The 22,492-nt window shown below is 38.9% G+C and overlaps 1 protein-coding gene across 3 annotated transcripts in view; it reads left to right on the top strand.

Moving 5' to 3' along the window:
* SIL1 (SIL1 nucleotide exchange factor) overlaps positions 1–22,492 on the top strand; it is a 500,357-nt gene that overhangs the window by 144,281 nt on the left and 333,584 nt on the right. For all 3 annotated transcript variants that reach the window (XM_044069009.1, XM_044069011.1, XM_044069010.1), the window contains exon 3: positions 11,013–11,148. In XM_044069009.1, the coding sequence (XP_043924944.1) occupies positions 11,013–11,148 (136 nt within the window). The remainder of the gene's footprint in view (positions 1–11,012; positions 11,149–22,492) is intronic.

Genomic DNA, 22,492 nt, shown 5'->3' with positions numbered 1-22,492 from the left:
TTGTGGAGTGGGACCACTGTTGCTGTACGCCATTCTGTGGGCACATATCCTGTAGTGAGGCTGAGATTGTATAGCTGTTTTATTTGAGGGATTAGTTCCTCTTGTAGTTCATGTAGGATGCAACCTGGGACACCATCTGGTCCCATGGAAGCAGTGTTTTTTGCTTTGGAGAGGGCAGCCTTCACCTGAGCATCTGAGATGTTTGGGAGGCAGCCCTCTGCTGGGATAGATACTTGCTCTTTTGGGGGGGAGGGGGTGGAGAAATTAGCACTGAACCTGTCTGCCAGGATATTGGCGATGTCTGTGGGTTCAGTGTATTTTTTGTTGTTTAGAATCAACTCAGAACAAGTCTGGGAGTTGCATCCCAGGTTTCTAACATAACTGAAAAAAGCCTTATGATTGTCTTTGATGTCCTGTGCAATTTTTCTCTCTAAGCTGGCCTTAGAGGATTTTATGAGGGATCGTCATTTTTTGCTAGTACTGATCAGAGATGCCTTCCCTATTAGGGATTTTGCTCTATCATGTAGTAGCTTCCTCCTGCTGTTGTACAGTTTATTTATGACAGGGGTCCACCAGACTGGACGCCTGCCTTTGGATGATTGGGTCTTGGTTTTGTTTGGGATAGCATGATCCATGCATTCCTGGAGATGTCCGTAGAATGCATTTATATAGGATTCTGCAGTTTGGGCTGTAGTTTCCACTGGCCCTGGGGCCTTGAAGGATTCCACTTCGGTTTTGAGAAGTGAGAAGTTCGCTTTTGAGAAGTTTTACACTGTGGTTTTCTGGGCTGGGGGTGGGGTCGGGATGTGGACATCCAGTGAAATTAATTTATGGTCTGATCTTACCAATGAGGGATATACTTCTGGTGTGGAGCATAGAGTCCCCATGTTGGTAATGATCAGGTCTAGTATGTTGTCCCCTCTTGTGGGAGTGGTGACTAGTTGTTCCATAGCATTTGAGTTTATAATTTCCAGGAATCTTTGGGCTAAGGTGCTGGGGCTTGAGTAGTGCTCCCAGTCAATGTTTGGGTAGTTGAAGTCGCCCAATATAATGGTGTTCGGAGAGATCTTCATGTTCTCCAATGTTTTCAGGAAAGCCGAATGGGATTCCTGACTTTGAGAGGGTGGTCTGTAGGATGCTATAAACTGAAAAGCAGTCTTGTCCACTGTTAGTTGCACATGGATGGTCTCCGATACTTCGTGCAATGCCACTAACCTGGAGGTGTGGATATCCTTGATAAATATGAACCCCCCCCCCTTTTGTGGTTCGGTCCGGGTTTTGGGGCCGAAAAGCATGATACGAGGTATAGCCTGGTAGTGCTGGGGTGCTCTCTGGAGCCTTGAACCAGGTTTCTGTCACTGCACAGATATCTATGTTCTCTATACTGAGGAGAGCTTTGAGTGCGTGCATCTTGAGGTTAAGACTTCTGGCGTTGTGTGTTTCTGTTGCTGTTTGTTTTGTGGATTTGCAGCAGGTCCATTAATGCTGGATCAGAGGATGCTTTGAAGTCCAAGCATATGCAGACTATGTCAACGCCTTGGCCTTATACTCTGTCTCCTACAGGCTGCTGAGAGGTGACCTATGCCTGTTCATGTGCATCTCCCAACAAGCAGATTCTGGTTCAAATGTAAGGTACCCCTGTTTCTTCTAGTCAACTTCTGTAGTTTTTTTCTGTCCACAGCATTTTTTTCTGGGGCATTGGAAAAGGTTTCACTGGCAAAGTCTCTCTCTGTGAACTTTACTGTCAGGAGAACGAGAAGCAGGGCCCCCTTCTGCCTGCTGACTCGCATTTTGTTGGATAATCTTCTATCCTTAGCCTGTTCTACATATAAATAGCCTGCTGACTCGCATTGTGTTGGATTATCTTTTCTCCTTAGCCTGTTCTACATAAAAGATGTCTTTGATACTACAGGAAAAAATACTCTGAAGGCAACTGGATACAGTGGTTTGAATCTCACAGTTGCCTGTTGATATTCCTTGATTGCTGGGATAAATTTACATCTCTGCTTCCTGGTGTACAGTGAATAGTCATTTTCCATGAAGTCTTCTGTCACCAATTTTTAATACTTTTCCCTTCTGCTACAATTTTGACAGGATCGGCTTTCTGCTGGTATGATTGCATCGTTATGAATATAGGTATTGGCTGTTTTCTCATTGCCAGGTTTGGAGCATACACTCAGTGGAGCTGTGGAGCACCAGTTCAATTGCTTATTTGTGCTTTCATAAAATTAATGTAATCTGTTCCTTCTGGTTTCTCTGATACAGCAAAATATCTTGTTTTTTTCTCTGTACACCCTGTCTTGTAAGTCTACTAATTTTTTTTTTTTATTATTTTCTTCTTGAGAAGCATCATATTCATCCAGCTTTTTCTTCATTTCAACCCCTGATTTTTTGCAGTTTTATCATCTGAACAGCTAGTTAAAGCTTCTTCCATTTTTTCCAGGCTTTATTTGAGTTGATATATTCCTTCAATGTGATATTTATTTTAATCACTTCTGAGCACATTTAATTTATTTTTTCTCTAAATTACTGGAAGCAGTCTTGTGAATCAATCCTGATGCTTGAATGGCTTTTTGCTGAACAGCTGCAGAATCCTCCTTAGACAGTATTTTCTTTTCACCTTTTCTGTCTGATTTTCTTTCAGGTTCTCTAATTTCTTTTTCTTTGCTGGCATCCAGGCAGTGTACTTACTAGCCAGTAACTTAATTTTTCCCCAAAAAGCAGTTTCAATAGCACTCCTTTTCCTTAGTTTGTTTTCACACTGGTAGAGCTGAAGTTAAGCTGTTGATCTGTGCGCAGCCATCTTGGAAGTCCTTGACTACTGGTTTTACACTTAGTGGTGTATTATCAATGTTGTAATTTGCAGGGGTGGCCATCTTTCTGAAAGCTACTGTTATGTACTGTTTGTGGTTTAAGGAAGTGACTCTGGTACCAGTTATTAGACTGTGTCAGGCCTTTTTGGGAGTTATTTGTGTCTTGGAGGATTCAGTGACTGTACCTAATTTGCAGATGTCTGCAAGCATGGTCTTTTGATGTTTATCCTTGACTTCAGAGAAGTAGATGCTAAACAGGAGTGTAGTTGAGCCAAAAGCTTTTAATTCCATTCTGCACTCTCATGTAAGAAAGACAGTGGGATAATTAAATATTACTTCATGTTTATAACTAGTTTTTGAACTGTCTGGAGCCGAGAGAGTTAAGAGTCCAAGTACAGAATACAGTTACCTAATGCAGAAAGGTGTAAAGGCTGTACATTGGGCCCTTTTTATTTAATACACTCATGGCAGTTGTACCATTCTGTAACTGAGTTTGGATGAGTAAATTTGCTTGTGACCCTAAAAATAAGGTTGATAGCAGTTATCTAGAAATCAGAAGTTACTACAGATTGTAAAATTGAGTTCAGTGCCAAAACTGTTAGTTATTTTTCTGCCCAGAGTGTATAACCAACCTATATTCCATTAATACTGAGATGTTTTGTATAGCTAAAGCTGTTAAACATCTTGATGTCCTTGTGGATAGGTCTATAACGTTTGAACCATATGTTAGTGCAGTAATAAGGAAGTGTAATCTAGTGACGCATGACATTTTTCATGCATTCTCCTCCATGTGTGTAGACATTATGTGGCCTATGTTTAGATCGTTGATTAGACCCCCTAAGGAGTATAGTTTGTCATTCTTTCTATACGGTGTGAGAAAGTAGAAAGTGTTCAGCAGTGTTGTACTAAGAGAATAAAGTGTCATGAGAAGTATTAGTTACACAAAAACACTTTCAGTGATGAACTTATACACTTTGAGATATAGACATATCAGAGGTAACAACTGATGTATGTGTTTAGTTGAAGAGATGCTAGTTGGTGCATTAGGTGTAACTTTGTCTTATAGCACAAGAAACATCAGTTAAATGGTGGATAGAAAAAAAAAAAGATGCATAGTTCAATAGGTCTTACAAGACTGTGGTAGGGCCTAAAGGTCAATTGAAGCACGGACTCTGTATCCGAAGAAAATGCTTTGAACCCCACCCATATATCCAAATTATTTTTTTAAAAAGTAGTAATGAATTTGATTGGTGAATAAATAAAGGTAGCCTGTTACACACACACCAATGATTGTGACAGATATATAGATCTCAATACAGTTCTGCATTTGCCAGCTTTGTATGTATAACAAAATCCTCTGGTATTTTTACGAGTCCAGTAATTTTATACTCTGTAGTAAACGTAGTTCATCATTCATTAGAGCTTTATATGGTAAAAATAATTTACCCCATAAGTATCTATAACAGAAAAAACTCTCACACTCTAGGTTAGATTTATATGAGTTGCCGCTAATCTCTGGAACTTGCTCTGTAGTCCTACAAATGAATATATAAAACAGCATATTGTGTTAATTGTCTGGATGTACATATGTTATTAATTTTAAGAATTCTTTCTTTTGTATCAAAATTCCTAAAGATTAAACCTGCTGCCATGTTAGTGTACATGACTTTTATATTTCTGGACATGGGATCTAAACTAACTAACACCCAGGTGCTTGTACTCAATCAATTTCTGTGATTCAGCATGTTCTAACTTAACAGTGCTGTTTACATGGAATTTTACCGAATTGCAGAACTCATTCAGCAAGTCTGCTACCCATTGAATTACTTAAGGTTTTATCGAATGTTTGTTCATTGCCTCTATAATAATAATTGGTGGAATATTTATGTATGTATTTATTTCCAGTCTGATGACCGGGGAGGTCCACTGAGCCCATTTTCAGTGGAGGCCCGGGGAGAAAAGCTCCGTAATACATAGTAAAAATAAGCAAAAAGTAATATCGCATAGTAAAACTTAGTAAAATATAATCATAAAATAGAGGAACATACATACATACATACTTGATTAGAGACGAGTTGTACAGAGGTTAGTTCACAGAGGAAGTAGATCATTTGTGCAAGGTTATAAATAATTGTAAATCATCTGAACTTAGTTATAAAAACTGACATTTGTAAAGTTTTCCATAAAAGGGGTGAATAAAAGTGGAAAGTACATTATTTAAAATATATAGATTCAGGATAATGTATAGAGAGAGGCAGTTATGAAATAGAAAAAAGTGGAGTGCATACATTACAGTTTAGGATATGGAAGTGTTGATGTTCTTCGTTAAATAGCATCAAAATTTATGAGCTGATAAGAGAACCATTCCCAGATGGGGGAAGAGAGAAGACAGATAGTAAGCTATTTACAATATATACAATTCAAGATATAGATGTTAAATTAAGTTATATTTAGAGTGAGGCTGCTGTTTTACGTAATCTGTATGGAGTAGATTAACTTGTAGAGTTATTAGCAGGTTTGGTGGGTAGAATGCAACTGCATTTCCAATTTTGGGTGAGATGGGAATGGAGCTGAGTTTTAAAGTGTTCAAAGTTTTCAGAAATTCTTAGAGTGGGAGGGAGAGAATTCCATTTTTTTTGCTAAGGAAAAGGATAGGAGAAGCTGACCAGTGGGACAGTTTGGATTTTGGTGGGCAGATCTTAGAGTTCTGTGAGGGGTGCATGATGGTAAGATGTTTGTTAGAGCTGGACATCTAGTTGGTTTAAAAATGTTTGTGGGCTGTAGTGAGTTGGAGGTAGTTAAGGTGTTTGGGAAGTTCTAGCCAATTTAGCAGGAGGAGAGATGTACAGTGGTGGGAGGAGTATTTGGATTTAGTGGCGAATTTTGAGAATTTGTTGCAACAGATTTCCAGTTTGGAAGAGATAGAGGAATAGAGTAGAATACTATCAAAGGTCTTGGATAAATCCATGTAAACAACATCTGCTGATACTCCAAGGTCTAATGCTAGCGGAACTGGTTGATAGAAATTAACCAGATTCGTAAAGGTTGAATGATTTTTAATGAAGCCATGTTGTGAGGTTTCATTAAGCATCCCTGTAGTTCATGATTCAGAACTGTTTAAAAGGCCCCATTCAAAACTCTTGACAATTATTGGTGTAAGACTGATAGGCGTATAGTTGGTAATTTTATCCACATGACCCACTGTCTGTTATATAGGTGTGATATTTGCAAATTTCCAACTATGAGGTGTATATCCTTGTAATAGCATGTTATTAGAACTGTACATAATGGTTGCAGAGACATTTATGTTACAAACAACCCAGAAGGAGCCTGGGAGATCACTGGGTCCCATACCACAATCTTACCTTATATGCCCCAATGAGGACCCCGCAATATCCAAGTTAAAAATAGGGCAATTATGAACATCACATATTGGTATTCTTATGCCCTGCAAGTCACTTACACCTGTGTTACCACCTATGTGGAAATATTTGTTAAAGACATTATCCAGTTTTGTGCCTATATATAATGTCTCTCTGCCTTGTTCTTTTGGTTCCAGTGTTCTGACCTTTCTTTTTGCCTGGTAACATAGGAATAACATTTCTTTGAATTTGATGACGAGATACATTTTGTATTTCTGTTTCTCATCTTGTCAGGAGGCCTTCAGTATTCTGTTATCCAAATTGTAAGCCGTTTGTATAACACTACTTTTAAACCTTTTCCAAATACTAAACCTTTTCTCCCTCAGTAATTTGGAATGTGTTATATTCCACCAAGGAGACGTTTACCTCTGATGTATCCTGTAAATGATTTTTCTTCACTTTTATAAAGCTGGCCACTAGTTATACATTGGAAGGCATGCCAACTTGAGGAAATCATTTATACGTCCAGTCCTTCTAGGTCAATCGAGTTAATCTGGCAGATTGTAATTTAATCAAAAATGAATGTCTTATCATATACAATCCTTCACTGATACTCCGTGTGTCTGTGCATTTGAACTGCAAATTCAAAGGTGGTATGATCTGAATTGCCAAGTGGACATAGCTGTTTAACATTAGATGTCCTATTTGGAACATTAGTGAGTAATAGAGCACATTTAATCTTGTAGAAAAATCCACTAACTGTGTTAAATTGTGTATCATACAAAAGTCAAGAAATGCATCCTCCACAGATATCACAGATTTTCCTTCAATCCTTTTTATCATGGGATAGTTAAAATCTCCCAAAATTATTCAGTTATTATATTTTGTAAACTTATTTAGTTATGTTGTATAAGAATACTGATCTGTGACTGACATTGATGGATATTTGTAGTAGGCCAATGTGTTTATATAAGTTTAGCTATCCTATTCAAATTAAACAATAAAAAGAAGAATTTGCAGTTGCGATTGAGTCCAATTACCTTTACATGTCCCCATGCCTGCCGTGTCCTTGAAATAGGCTGCCGATTCATGTTAAGTAGTGCACCTTTATGACACTGTTCAAAAGGAACCCAGACAAGGAGATAGCACCCACAACACTCTTGGACATGGACAGTCATTAATAAATACAATCCTGGGTGTTGACTAGAGTATCTATGGTATTACATTGGTATAAACGGCTAGGCTTGAAATGACCTCCAGATCGATAGGCTAGTAACCTCCTATGATCCCATTGGCCACAAATGCTCTCATTCACTCCCCCCCTCGCTTTCTATCAAGCAATTGTACATAGAGTAACCATGTAATGAAATACCTTCACAGCTCCAGGACTTAGTAATCGCAATCACATCATACTTGTCTTCCCTACAAATGAATTGTAATTCATCCATTTTCTTATTCAGACTTCTGTAATTTGCATATATATTTTTTAATTCTTTATTCAATCTTCCCTTAACATTTCTGTCTGCATTGCATATGTAAAGTCCAAAAAATGTTTCACAATATTCCTATATTTCTTGGTCAGCAGTTTGCCCCCCCCCCCCCCCCCCCGGTAACTCAACTGAAACCTGTCTTTATCAAACAATTCATCATTAGCATTAAACTCATTTTATGTTTTTATTATATCAATGTGTTTTGGGATATAAAAATTTTTAAGCCATTTATTAAATAGTGTCATTCTATGTTTTTATTATATCAATGTGTTTTGGGATATAAAAATTTCTAAGCCATTTATTAAATAGCATTGCTTTACTATACTGATAATTAGGAAATGCTGGTGATTGACTAATCTCTGAAAAGGAAACACTAACTGTTGTCTTATTGAATTAGTTGCCATTATAGGAAAATGGCCTACTGGTATAGGAGACTTTTAAGATTTCACCGGAACTGTGGACTGGAAGCAGGGCATATGACCATGACTTGTCATTGTTGCAGACTCCTTGATGACCTTTAAAGGTTGTGAGACTACCAATACAATATACTGTAGCACATATAGTATACATGTTCTCACGGTAACATTATGCACACTGTTTTCTTTGTAGCAGGCCAACATGAGTAATAGTCATGTGACTGGCTAAAAGTCAAATCAAAATGAATGTGTTTTTAGGAGGGTAGGACTAAACCTAAACTCCAGAGTTTGTTATACAAAGGTTTGTGTGAAGTTTGTAACTACTTGCAACATTCTCATATATTTTTTTCAGCCATCCTATAAATCCAGTACATTTTGCAGCAAAAACCAAAAGAGTAAAGTTTTCTAGTTTAATCCTATGCAGAACAGAAGAGGCTTGTATTGTCTGTAAATAGATGTCGATTTTAAAGTATGCTGAAGGCATTTATGATTACAAATGTTGGTGCTTTACACCTGACGAGACTTTTTACATAATCTGGCATGTTCTTACTGATCTCTTTTCTGGTAATTGCTCTAAGCCGTAATTCTTTTAAAGAACTAGTGTGGAATGGCAGCCTCCTCTTTGCCTACCCCTTCTTTGTATCACTGCAGTTATTGTATTTTATTTATTTTAAAAATGCATGTACTGCCCTTGTAGCTATTTGCTGTTCCTCTTCTGAAACTCATCCTCTGTTTTAATCACTCTTACTGCAGTATATTCTGAGTACTGGTATAACCTTAATGTCTTAAAGATGCATGATTTCTTAATTTGTATATTTTTCAATTTTCAACTCTTGTGCATTGAGTCTGTATCCTAGGTGAACCTATTCATTCCTCCATTCACCTGGCATTAAAGGATACCAGAAGTGAGACATGGGAACAGGGGACTGCTTCTGTCATTCAGTTAGTTAGATTTTTTTTGTATGCTGTTATTCCCCCAGTCAGCTGGCAATCACGGAACTACCTCCTTTGAGTGTGGCGGCATTGCTTCCTTCCATACATTTGTAAATGAATGGGGTGCACTGGAATGCATTGCTTTGCCTTCTGCCAGATTGTGCTCCTGCATTGTGATGTCCCACTCCCAAGGGAATGGTAAACCCACCTTGGCTAGTCTGTCATTCTTCCCCATCTGGCTTCTACAGCTTCTGGGATGGTAGTTGAATCTTACTCATCTGAGGTGTAGTTAAGGCAAAACTTCTGTATTGCAGAGCTGGGTATTAAAAGATTTAACTGAAGGTCGTTAGTCACTTTATAGTCCTACTTTTTTTCTAGTTTTCTTTTAGGTTATGCCTGAAGTAGACCTCTGCTTGCCTTGTATAAGAACAGCTCCATCATTAAAAATTTTACTTTTCTTTATAAGGACGAGATAGTGGATTACAGCAGAATATGTAGCTGTAGTTTGGTTTTAGAGCAAAAACATGCACTCAAAAAAGGCAGATCATAGTCCAAAACATACTTTTACTATATATGACCGTGGGAGTTGTACAGTTTATGAACTAGCATGAAGCACTACATCGAGACGGAGATTTAAGTATAATCGGTGTAAGCAGAATCTTAACTCACTTGTATATGATTTCAAAAAATATAATTTTATTTGGATGAGTTGGTCACCTACAGGTGTTTCCAGGTTACCTCATGGTGGCCCCAGCAGGTCATATATCATCTGAAACTTGTAAAACTTTTGAGTTACAGATGTTTCCTTGCATGATAAAAAATGGAAAACAGGACCATAGTATAGGTACTTAAACCGATGTCCACTCCTGCATATTGTAAAGGTTAAAGTAAAAAGTCACATGAGCTAGTTCTGGTGCATCAACTTATCTTCGAATCTACTTAGAGACAGTTTGGCATTATCTAAGGCTTTCCTTTAGGCTATTTTGAGAAGGCAGTGCTCTCAGAATAATAGAGCCATGTCCTGAAGAGTGATTCCATCTCATGGTGGCCTTGAGAGCGAAGCTCAAGAGACCCTAATGGTAAGTGAGTATATATTGCAGTTGCTCCATTCACTGTTTGTAACATATGCTGGCACAGCTGAAGTATTTATTGTAAATTATTTTGAAAGAAAATGAGTGGTGCAGCTTTTGAAGCAGACCATGCCTGCATTTTTAAGTGTTTCGTGTGTTAGAGCCATGCTTAATAACTTTTTCTTGGAGTATGCTGAACAGCTTCTAATGTAGTGAACAACTATGAATGCTCCCATCAATTTAGGAAGTAACATACAAGAACATTTGACACCTGGGGAGTTAATTGATGGCCCAATATGCACACCAGAATGAGTTCATTGAACAAGGTCACTTCAAGGGAAAATCCCTTTTAGAGTTTTAAAAGTCTCTGAGATGATTGTATAAAAGACTGGTTACATATACATAACTGTAGGTATGGGAATTGTGGGACCCTTTGCTCCTTCCAAAAAAGACTTAACTTTTCCTTAGTTGACACATTGGTTCATCTTATGCTGTTGATAAACTGTGTGTTCTGAAACTATGTGGAACACAGAAAATTCTGAGCAGCAATATTATGCATGAATTGCCTTCCTTCCACCATGTGCTGTAATGTTTTTCAGCTCTTTTGTGTTCATCTTTCCTATGCTGAAAGTCCCGGTATGTAATCTGTGTGCAGGTTCACATTGCTGCTGCAATAATAAGGAATTCTACAGTATGTCTGTTTTGACAGTGTGCAACCATTTAATTTCTGTCAAGTCTGCATGTTTCATTTTGTATGTGTGTGTGTGTGTGTATATGTGTGTGTGTGTGTATATGTGTGTGTGTGTGTGTGTGTGTGTGTGTATATGTGTGTGTGTGTGTGTGTGTGTATATGTGTGTGTAGTAGTAGTAGTAGTTCTGCATGTAATACATTTACTAGATTAATAAGATTTTTTTGTATGATTATCAGAAACAATCTGCTCTTACAGTAGTGGAAAATAATGAACAGGAAGAGGAGAAAAGTGAGGCAACAGTGGAGGATGAACAGGACTCCGAAGACCTTGAAGTATTTTATCCAACTGATCAGTGGCAGACAGTCAGACCAGGTTTGTAAATGCACAATTTACTACTTCAGAAACAACTGCCACATATATTACTGTATCTGTTTCACTGACTGGTCCTGTCTATAATGTTTGACTTGAGAGAAAAGAATACAGATATAGAATATGTGCTGTAGCCTCCATGAAGGGCGGCCGCGGCGGTGCAGTGGTTAGCGTTGCTGCCTCCACAGCAAGAGGTTCTCCGGTTCGATCCTCTGCTGGGGTGCCTTCTGTGTGGAGTCTGCATATCCTCCATGTGGTCGCGTGGGTTTCCTCTGGGTGCTCCGGTTTCCTCCCACATCCCAAAGACATGCTGTAGGTGGATTGGACGCTCTAAATTGGGGCTAGGCTTGAGTGCGTGCATGTGTGTGCCTTCTGTGGAAGGTTGGACGCCTGGCTGACAACTTGACTCCGTAAAACTCAACTGCCAATCATGAGCAGACAGGTGATCTGCTGTGGCGACCCCTAACCAGGAAAAGCCGAAAGAAGAAGAAGCTGTAACCTCCATGAGGTGTGTATTCCAATTGCTAAAATTCAAAGTGAGAAAGGCTGATTTCATTAAAGATACATTTCCAATATGTAACATTCCTGATTCTTTTTATGTTATAAATATAGCTAGTGTATACATAATAATGATTTCATTACTTTTATATTGGTCAGTTAAAAATCTATACTTATGTGATGGGCCTTTTACATCAAAGTATACTTTTTGTATGTATTTGCAAGCCATTTTCAGAAGTGAAGCTTTCAGTCCTTAGAATAATTTTTAACTTTGGAATAATCTGTTTGACTCTCTGTCTTTTATAGGTTCATATGAGTACTAGGCTGTAGTCTCTAATGGTGCATTTAAAGCCTATCCGTGCAGGTTTATCACCCAGCTGTGTTATCTCATAGATGTTTATTTTCCGTGTATGGGGAGTCTATTCCATAGTAGTGGCATCTTCTGGGATATTTAATTATCCTTCCAGATCATTCTGGTGATGTTGCAGAAGAGGTTGAGGTCTCTGGATTGGGCATTTCTAAAACCTTGCGACTTGTGTATGTGTAGTAGTCTATTAGTGCTCTCTCTCTTTCGGCTTTTCCCGGTTAGGGGTCGCCACAGCGGATCACTTTGTCCGCTCATGATTGGCAGTGGAGTTTCACACGCACGCGCTCACGCCTAGGGACAATTTTATCGTGTCCAGTCCACTTGCAGCATGTCTTTGGGGATGTGGGAGGAAACCGGAGCACCCGCAGGAAACCCACACTACTGCAGGGAGGACTTGCAGACTCCATACAGAAGGCACCCTAGCCGAAGATCAATCCGGAGAGCCTCTTGCTGTGAGGCAACAACGCTAACCGCTGCACCACCGCGGCCATCCATAAGTAGGTCTATTAGTGCTAGATCTGTGAATTCCTTATAAGGCAGGTGTAGTTCACCTCTTAGTGTCTTTATGAAAACTAGAATAGTGAGAGGACCTTGAGGCAGTCCGTGTAGGTCATGTGACTAAGGCTCACTATTCTTTTCATAAGGAACCTTTGTGGGCGCTCCAGTTGTTGCATGTGCCTGGACAGGTACATACCAGAGGGGGCACTGTACTCTATGGTGGGCCTAATGGGAACTGAGTAAATTGTGGCAATGACCATTCTGAACCTAGATGCTATCCCTTTATTTGTAAGCAACAAAATATAGAAGTACTTACTCCCAAATGTGGACAGTTGTTTGAAAGCTAGGTCACTGTTAACAAAAGTGCCCAAATCCCTGACTGCTGTTTGTACTGTTAGGGGCATATAGCCATTGTGATGATTCCCAGGGGTTGTCATATTTCCAAAGGACAAAATAATGAACTTTTTGGCGTTTAGGTTTAGTTCATGACTCCTTACACTAGTTTAGGATAAACCCTCCTGTGGAATAGCTGAGTCATCGGGGGATTCATTAACTGCTCCCAGCATGCAGTCATCTGCAAACTTAATCATAGGCCTTGACATTTGCATTTACTTCTGAGAAATAGTTGCCAAGTAAGAGCGGCTCCAGAACAGAGCCCTATGGGACCCCACTCATGGCAGATATTTTTGTTGAGGTTTCGAGCCCTATCCTGACTTCTGTGCCATATCTGTGAGTCCGTTTCCAATCCATCGGGGGGCATAGGGTTTTATTCGTAGTTTGGCAAGCTTATCCACAATGCCCGAGTTGGATATAGTATCCAAGGCCTTAGCCAGGCCAAGGTAGGCAATATATACTGTGTTCCCTTTATCCATCGCTTTGGTAACTTTTTACAAGGAAAATCATCTAAGTTGAGCAAACATGACTTGCACTTGACAAAACCTATCTGTGATAGGACACTTCCAAACACTGGACCTATGTCATTATTGATTACTTCCATGATGAATATTTCCATGGCTTTACATATTGGGGTTTTCAGATGCATGGGATGGTAACTGCCTGGGTTGCTGGGTTGCCCCCCTTTGTGCAGGGGTATGACTGTTGCTGTCCTCTATTCACTTGGTATGTAGCTGTTTTGGAGGCAGAGGTTGAAAAATGTTATTAGGAGTGTAGAAATATTTTGTTTCATTCTATTTAGGATACATACTGAGATCTTACCCGTGGAAGCCATATTTTTGGTCTTTGAGAACAACTTTGTCCTGTGTGATAGTTGGGTTTGCATAGTTTCCTAATATTTCTTGTGAGCTTACTGATGGTGGGGGTGAAGTTTGAACTGAATTTGTCAACTGGAAGGTTTGCTACATCTACAGCTGTGTATTGCATTTGAGGATGTGAATATAGCTGAAGAATGCTTTGTGGTTATCCTTGGCTTAGGTGGCTGTTTTTTCTCCTATTTGATCTTGGTAGTTTTTTATTATATTCCTAACTTGCTTGTTTAATTTGATGATTAGATTCTTATTTTGCTGAGTGTTGCACTTTTTTTGGCTATTATTTTCTACATTTGCTATAAATCTTATTTATGCTGTGATTCTACTAGGGTGGTTTGTTTTTAATGTTTGCCTCACACTTCTTTTGGGTATGGCTGCTTCTGTGCAGGTGTGTACATGTTGGTAAAAGTTGTCAATGTACGTTTTCACATAAACAGCAGAGCTTCCCAGGTTTGTAGGGGATTTCAGACTAGCTAGAGAATCACTCGGAAGTAGGAAGTTGGTCTTGGAGAGTTTTTAAAAGTCTCTGGGCCTAGGTGAAACTCTGGTTTTATTTTTATTACGAAGAAGACTGCTTTATGGTCAGACTTGAAAAGTGAAGATGTTACATTGGGGAGGGAGCATGATTTACCTGTATTTATTTATTTATTTATTTTATTTATTTAACATTTGTTGACCGGGAAAGTCCGACTAGGTTCCACAGAGCCTGTTTTCAGCGGAGGCCCGGGGAGAAATGCTCCAGATGCATGTCTTTGGAATGTGGGAGGAAACCCACATGAACACAGGGAGAACATGCAAACTCCACACAGAAGGCACCCCAGCCGAGAATCGAACCGGAGAACCTATCGCTGTGAGGTGACAACGTTAACCGCTGCACCACTGTGCCGCCCCAAGTATTAGTGAGAACAAGGTCAAGGTGGTTGTTTCTCCTGGTGGGTACTTTGACGAGTTGTTTTAGGGCATTCGTATTGACAAATTCCAGGAATCCCTGGGCTTGCATGCTAGTGGTGATAAATATTTCCCATTTTATAGCTGCATATTTGAAGTTGCCCAGGAGTGTGGTTTTTAGATTAATGCTAAGTGACTCCATCTTGTTTCGGTTGGTGCTATGACATTTCTGGACCATACAGGGCATTCTGTAGCTCACCGGGGTATTGTAAGGGACTTTGTTGATGGAAAGTTGGACATGAAGGGTCTCGAGGGCATCATGCTCCTTTACCAGCCTTGATGTGCACTTTTTCTAGATGAGGACTGATACTCGTCCTCCTTCCTTTCCTTCCTGTGTAGTCGCTTGTGTAAACATATGAAAGGCATTGTAACCCTACACCACTGCATTGCTCTTGGATGATTTGACAAATGTCTCTGTTACTACATATATGTCTGTGACCTTTAGGGTGAAGAGGGCTTGCAGAGAGTGGATTTTTTTGTTTAGGTTCCTAGTATTGATCAGGGGTACCTTTAAGTTTTCCTTGGTTTGTTTTGTTTTATAGGTAGTTGGATCAGGCTTGCATTGCCTAAAAATGCAAAATGGAGGTGGGTTTTGTTTCATTAAATATAGGAAAGCTGAGAGGGGACAGGTGCATACCATCCCTGGCAAAGTAGTGTGGCCTGTTGACCATGGCCTCCAAGGCTGGCCGATATTGTAACCTCCATGAATGACACCAAGGCTTAAGCCAGTTATTGAAGTTGGTTATCTTTTGCTTGTTTTGAATCATCATCCTTGGAGAAGGTAGAATGCTGCGTAGTGCTAGGTTTTTACTTGCCTGGGTCACATACATACATACATACATACAAATATTTCAAGCATGGGCATTAATGCCCTTCTAGCTTTCCAGTATACCAAAACCCTTGTTCCCATAACAAGTATCCAGGCTGTTCTTAAAAATATCTAAACTAGTATTTGCTTTAATGTAATTTGGTAGTCTGTTCCATGCATCAGCTGCTCTGTCAGAGAACCAATTAGTACACTTTTCATTCCTATAGAATCTTCTACATAGGCTGTCTGTTGATTCTTTAGTACTTTTTGTTAACCCCAAACATTCCCAGAGGTAGTTGTCATTGAATGCCCCATATACCTGAATAACATCTCCTCTTAGATATCTGCAAGCGATATTTTAGTCTCTCATAATAACTTCACATCCATGGATGCCCTTGTTATATTTCCATTCTACTCTTTCCAGTTTATTCATGCTTGTTTACTTATAAGGTTTCCATATTGTTATTCCGTACTCAAGTTTGGGTCTAATGGAACTAACAAACTGACTTCATTATTTTTGATTTCCTAGACTTTATAAATCTTTTTATAATCATTTCTGCTTTCCTAGACTTTATAAATCTTTTTATACAACCTATAGTTCTATAACTATCATTGACCAATTGGTTGATATGATTAGAAAAACTCATAGCTGAATCTGCCCATATACCCAGGTCCTTAAATGAGTCTACAGTTTCAATTACTGTGTGCTGTATTAAATATTCACCTTTCAGTTTATGCCTACCAAATGCTCACATGCTTAGTTTTTGATATATTTATCAGCATATTATTCTCCTGTGCCCAAATGATCAATTTAGTCAAGTTATTTTGCAGACATGCCTTATCTGTAACACATGTAATCAGTTCACCCAGCTTCAGGTCATCTGCATATAGACAGTAGAACACCTCAGATGAAACAGTTAGGTCAGAAAGATACAATCTAAACAAGTAAGGGCCTAGGACAGAGCCCTGTGGGACACCTTGACTATAACCATGGATTTCGCCTGTCCAATTGCTGTATGATACTTGCCATGTCCTATTTGTAAGCCATGCAGCTATCCATCTTATCAAGAGTACATCAATACCTAGTTGTACTAATTTATTGATCAGTGTTGTGTATGACCCTATTAAATGCTGACATTAAATCTATATAAATTACATCACAGCACAGTTTTTCATTCATTGCTGTTATTGTATTGTTATAGAACATCATGTTACAAGTGGTAATCAATCTGTTTTCAACATATGCATGCTGATATATGGTTTCAAGTCCCCGCCAATCCATTTCTGACAATAACTTATCAAATATTACCTTCTCCATTATTTTTCCACAACATGAGGTTTCCTATTATGCTCAATATCTTTATATAAATTTTCTTCAAATTTTTCTTGTTCTTGTCTCACACTATGCTTAATCTGTTTGTCCAGCTTGTTTATTTCAGCTTTCAAAGTGTTCGACCTCTCTTCCATTTTTTTTTTATATTTTTTTTGTTTCATCTTAATCAGATATCTTGTTCTTATGGAAATATGTCTGCCTGATGTTGTATGTCTAGATCCTGATGTTAAACTTTTTTTTAGTATTTAGTTTACAAAACTTTCCACATTTCATCTGCAATTTTTCCACTGAACACCTCACTTCAGTTAGTTTTATATAGTGACTGTTTTGTTTCCATATAATCTGTAATTAGCCTTCTGTGCATTGGTTTAGATTTCAGTTTGGCAGAATTATCTAGCAACAGATTAACCTTTATAACCCCATGATCACTGCACATCAGTGGTGGTAAAACCTGACTTGAGGTTACAGTAATTTCTTTGGGAACACAATGTCTGGTATGTTCTGTCCCCTCATATGTTTTTTTACAATCTGAAGCAACTTTTGTTCCTGAATATACGCTGTGAATAATTTCCTTACTAACGTTGTAGAATCAATATTCCAGTTTTTTCTGGTAAATTTAAGTCCACAGCTAATATTATTCTTCCCTCCTGTATTTCATGCAAGAAATGTATGAATTCCTGTAGGTCATCTGCACTTAACTTTGGTGGTCTATACACTCCAACAATTGTTGTATGTTCCAGGGTTGTCTTTGTCACAGTTACACAGTCTATAGTGTTGGTCTTATCATTAAACATGTAATAACCACATTCTCATAGCTATCTTTAATCTCTATCTTAACACCTCCGCATGATTTTTATTAGAATATGTTACAGTAAAAACATTTATACCCTGACAGAACTGGTTTTCATTGTTCTTTAACCATGTTTCACAAACAATAACAACATCCATCTTGTGGGAATGCAGCAACTTTTCCAATAATAAAACTTTATTATTAATGCTCCTAGCATTAACAAATATCAGAGATGCATCAAATGTTATCTGTGGGCTTTTAAAATTTCGACAGGGCAAAACATCTTGCCTAGTGTTTGTCCAATATTACAAAATATCTGCTGCAAAAATTCTCTCCCCTGATCTAAACAAATGCACACCATCCGGTCTGAACACGTGTGCCCAAAACAAGGCTTGGATGCTCTACACATTTCCATTTTTTAAAACAGAACATTTTTTCCATGTAGGTGTTTACCCAAAAAATCTTTTCATTCACAGTGACCAGACTATCCTTTCTATAGGTGATTTGTGAAAAATACATCCTAACACCAGTGCAAGCAATACTAAGAGGGCTGTCAGTTCCCTACGAACAGTCAGAGAATCCTTGTGGCTGACATTATTTGTACCACGTGAATAAAAATAGATCCCTACTTCCTTACATTAAGGCGTTCCAAGGCTTGTCTCACATCTTGTATTTTCGCTTCTGGCAAGCATAACACTATTCAATGTTTGTTATCTCTGCAGCTATACGTATCAGTTCCTCTAATAATTGAACCTCCATAATCTGAGAGCTCTCTCTCATGTCTCTCTTCATGTAGTCCAGGAAGGTGCATCTCAAGTTGGTAACATCCACATGCACGGTGACAGAGTTGTAATTGTACTTGCTATTTAAGGATTGGAGTGCCTGTGTTATCTGATGAGTCCTGGCTGCAGACAAGTGACTGATCTTCACTTCTTACACATGCATCTGTATGTTTCAGTATGGAGTCACTTATGACTAGAATATTTGAATATTCTGAGACAGTGTGACCTTGGTTACTATGTGAGTTGGTAGGCTTTGCCCATGTTGCAAGCTTGGAATTTTGCTGAAGTTGCTTATTGCTGTTATGTTTTGGAGGTTTTTGAGGTTTGAACATGTTAAGCTTTAGAACCTCGGCATGCAGTGGACTGTGAATTGTGGACAGGTTTGCTGTGGCATGAGCTACTGACTATATTTGCATTAGTGGTGACAGTGTGTGAGCTCTTACCCTCCAGTGACATTAAATCAGTGCACCTCTCATACATTGTGTTACACTGTTTGAGTAGTAGGTAGTTGTCAGATAGCTTTAGACCATTCTCAGGATACCCATCTCAATCAGGATGGCTACAGAAATTGGAGGAGAGATCCTGTTTGTTGGTTTCAGGGTTTTTTTTAGGAGTAGTTTAATTGGATGCTGAGACTGGGGGAGGTGACACCTGTCTGGATATGAATTTGAGATGACTAGTTATAAAGGGATAATTCATTTTCTTGGGCTGAGGGGGACGATTACTGCAGTTGTTGCTGCAGAGCTGTTTTATTTGCGCTTTGTGCAGTTGAATGAGGCCACAGATTCAGAGTATTGAATTGTTTGATTCATGCAAGGCTTCCTATGTAAAAGGCACTATGAGCAAAGTACCCACTGTCAAGCTAGATCTAAGGGTGCAGTCAGAGCAGATTGTAGGAGATGAGTTAGGAGAGTAAACAAATTTAAAAAATGGAAACTAGTGCCAGTGGTGCTCTAACACAGATCTTGCAGAAAAATCACTGTGGACTCACTACTGTGTGTGTAAACTACAAGTCTGGTCCAGATGTACTTGAATTAAAGCTACTTATAGTTACTTCTGTGGGTAAAGGGACACCAGAAGTAATGCAACAAACAAAAAAGAAACGAGGAGAGCAGTAACAATAGTTTCAAAATAGCAAGTGCAGCCTATAGAGGCACTAGTAAGTAGAAAATAATACTCCCCAGCAAGTGCAGCCTATATAGGCACTAGTAAGTAGAAAATAATACTTCCCAGCAAGTGCAGCCTATATAGGCACTAGTAAGTAGAAAATAATACCCCCCAGCAAGTGCAGCCTATATAGGCACTAGTAAGTAGAAAATAATACTCCCCGGCAAGTGCAGCCTATATAGGCACTAGTAAGTAGAAAATAATACTCCCCAGCAAGTGCAGCCTATATAGGCACTAGTAAGTAGAAAATAATATCCCCCAGCAAGTGCAGCCTATATAGGCACTAGTAAGTAGAAAATAATACTCCCCAGCAAGCGCAGCCTATATAGGCACTAGTAAGTAGAAAATAATACTCCCCAGCAAGTGCAGCCTATATAGGCACTAGTAAGTAGAAAATAATACTCCCCAGCAAGTGCAGCCTATATAGGCACTAGTAAGTAGAAAATAATATCCCCCAGCAAGTGCAGCCTATATAGGCACTAGTAAGTAGAAAATAATACTCCCCAGCAAGCGCAGCCTATATAGGCACTAGTAAGTAGAAAATAATACTCCCCAGCAAGTGCAGCCTATAGAGGCACTAGTAAGTAGAAAATAATACCCCCCAGCAAGTGCAGCCTATATAGGCACTAGTAAGTAGAAAATAATACCCCCCAGCAAGTGCAGCCTATATAGGCACTAGTAAGTAGAAAATAATACTCCCCAGCAAGTGCAGCCTATAGAGGCACTAGTAAGTAGAAAATAATACCCCCCAGCAAGTGCAGCCTATATAGGCACTAGTAAGTAGAAAATAATACCCCCCAGCAAGTGCAGCCTATATAGGCACTAGTAAGTAGAAAATAATACTCCCCAACAAGTGCAGCCTATAGAGGCACTAGTAAGTAGAAAATAATACCCCCCAGCAAGTGCAGCCTATATAGGCACTAGTAAGTAGAAAATAATACCCCCCGGCAAGTGCAGCCTATATAGGCACTAGTAAGTAGAAAATAATATCCCCCAGCATGTGCAGCCTATATAGGCACTAGTAAGTAGAAAATAATATCCCCCAGCAAGTGCAGCCTATATAGGCACTAGTAAGTAGAAAATAATATCCCCCAGCAAGTGCAGCCTATATAGGCACTAGTAAGTAGAAAATAATACTCCCCAGCAAGTGCAGCCTATATAGGCACTAGTAAGTAGAAAATAATACTTCTCAGCAAGTGCAGCCTATATAGGCACTAGTAAGTAGAAAATAATACTTCCCAGCAAGTGCAGCCTATATAGGCACTGGTAAGTAGAAAATAATATCCCCCAGCAAGTGCAGCCTATATAGGCACTAGTAAGTAGAAAATAATACTTCCCAGCAAGTGCAGCCTATATAGGCACTAGTAAGTAGAAAATAATACTTCCCCAGTACTGCAGGTGAGAGACAGTTGTAATGTAGCACAGGTCATGTAGCAAAATTACAGTACTTTCAGTATTGCTAATCAGACTTGCACGACTATGGAACCAGAACAGGCAGATTTATGTAAGTATGATTACTTTTAGCTGGAAGGAGGTAAAAAACAGAAAATGTGAAATAAATGTTTATAAAGGCTTTATGGAGCACAGATCCTGCAGTAAATCACTGTGCTCCCACTACTGTGACAAGACTATTGCACCAGACCAGGTAGAGTGTGCCCATATAGTTATTAGCAGTAAAGAGGGAAAAAGGCATGAATTATAAAATATTTGCTTATGGAAGTTGTTTAGAGCTCAGACCCTGCAGTAAAATGTAATAATCTCACTGTTGTGAATCAGATTACTAGACTGTGGCACCAGTGTAGGCTGAAGTCACTGGCAACCCCCTTGTTATAATACGCAGACTAACATTTCACAAAATGCATAAATATATGTATAGGTAGATGGGCAACTTTAATTGTAACACCAATATGCAGTCCATAGTTGAAATAAATCTTTTTTTCTTTCCTTTTGCTGAAAAAAGCTATTTTTAATATTTTGAGTATACCACAATCGGCACAGCTGTTCTCTCAATGCTTCTAGGATTCCACACTGTTCTTGATTGAAAGGTTATGGGTGAGCACAGGTCAGAGCAAATTGTAGGAGAGAAAGTAGATGAATAAACCAATTAAAAATCCAGATACTAGAGCCATGGAGCTCTGTAACATGGTTGTTGCAGTTAATCACAGTGGGTCCGGCAGTCTGTGGTCCTAGTTGGAATTTCAAGCTGATGTAGGGATTTCTCTGGGTATGAGAAACCAGAAGCAACTGTATCAAACAGAAGGTAGGGAAGGCAGAAACAATGAAACAAACAAAAAAGAAATGGGAGCAGTAACAGTTGTTTCAAAATATTAAGTGCAGCCTGAGTAGGCACTAGCAAGCAGAAAATAATGCTTCCCAAGTTTACTGTAGATAAAAATGGCTATAATGTAATACAGGTTCTCCAGCAAGATCACAATACTGCCACTATAGCTAAGCAAACTTGGAAAACTATGGCACCAGACCAGGCAGATTTATGCAAGTGCAATTACTTTTTACTGAAGGAGGTAAAACAGCAGGAAATGTGAAATGTTTATAAATTGCATTATGGAGCACAGATCCTGCAGTAAATCACAATATCCGCACTTTTGTGAATCAAGACTATGGCACCTGATCAGGCTGAAATCACAGGCAAATAGCATTTGTTAAAATACAGAATAAAATTGCACTCTCTGAATTTTCCCTTAGAACTAGCTAGTTTTAGTTTTAGTAATCAAATCTGTTTTTTTGAGCTCAGCACTTGTTCAGAACTTGTTGTAAGCACTAAATAAGCTACAAATTACTACAGCACTCAACTTTCCTCACTTGTCTAGAGGAAAACAGATTTTAGTACTTCATAAATAAACACCTATCCAGGCATGTCTAAGGGTCACCTC

The sequence above is a fragment of the Protopterus annectens genome, chromosome 4.part0, assembly GCF_019279795.1.
Source record: "Protopterus annectens isolate FY-2018-M chromosome 4.part0, PAN1.0, whole genome shotgun sequence".
NCBI classification, from domain to species: domain Eukaryota; kingdom Metazoa; phylum Chordata; order Ceratodontiformes; family Protopteridae; genus Protopterus; species Protopterus annectens.
Note: the sequence above shows the minus strand (reverse complement) of the source record. Positions and strands in the feature narration are given on the sequence as shown.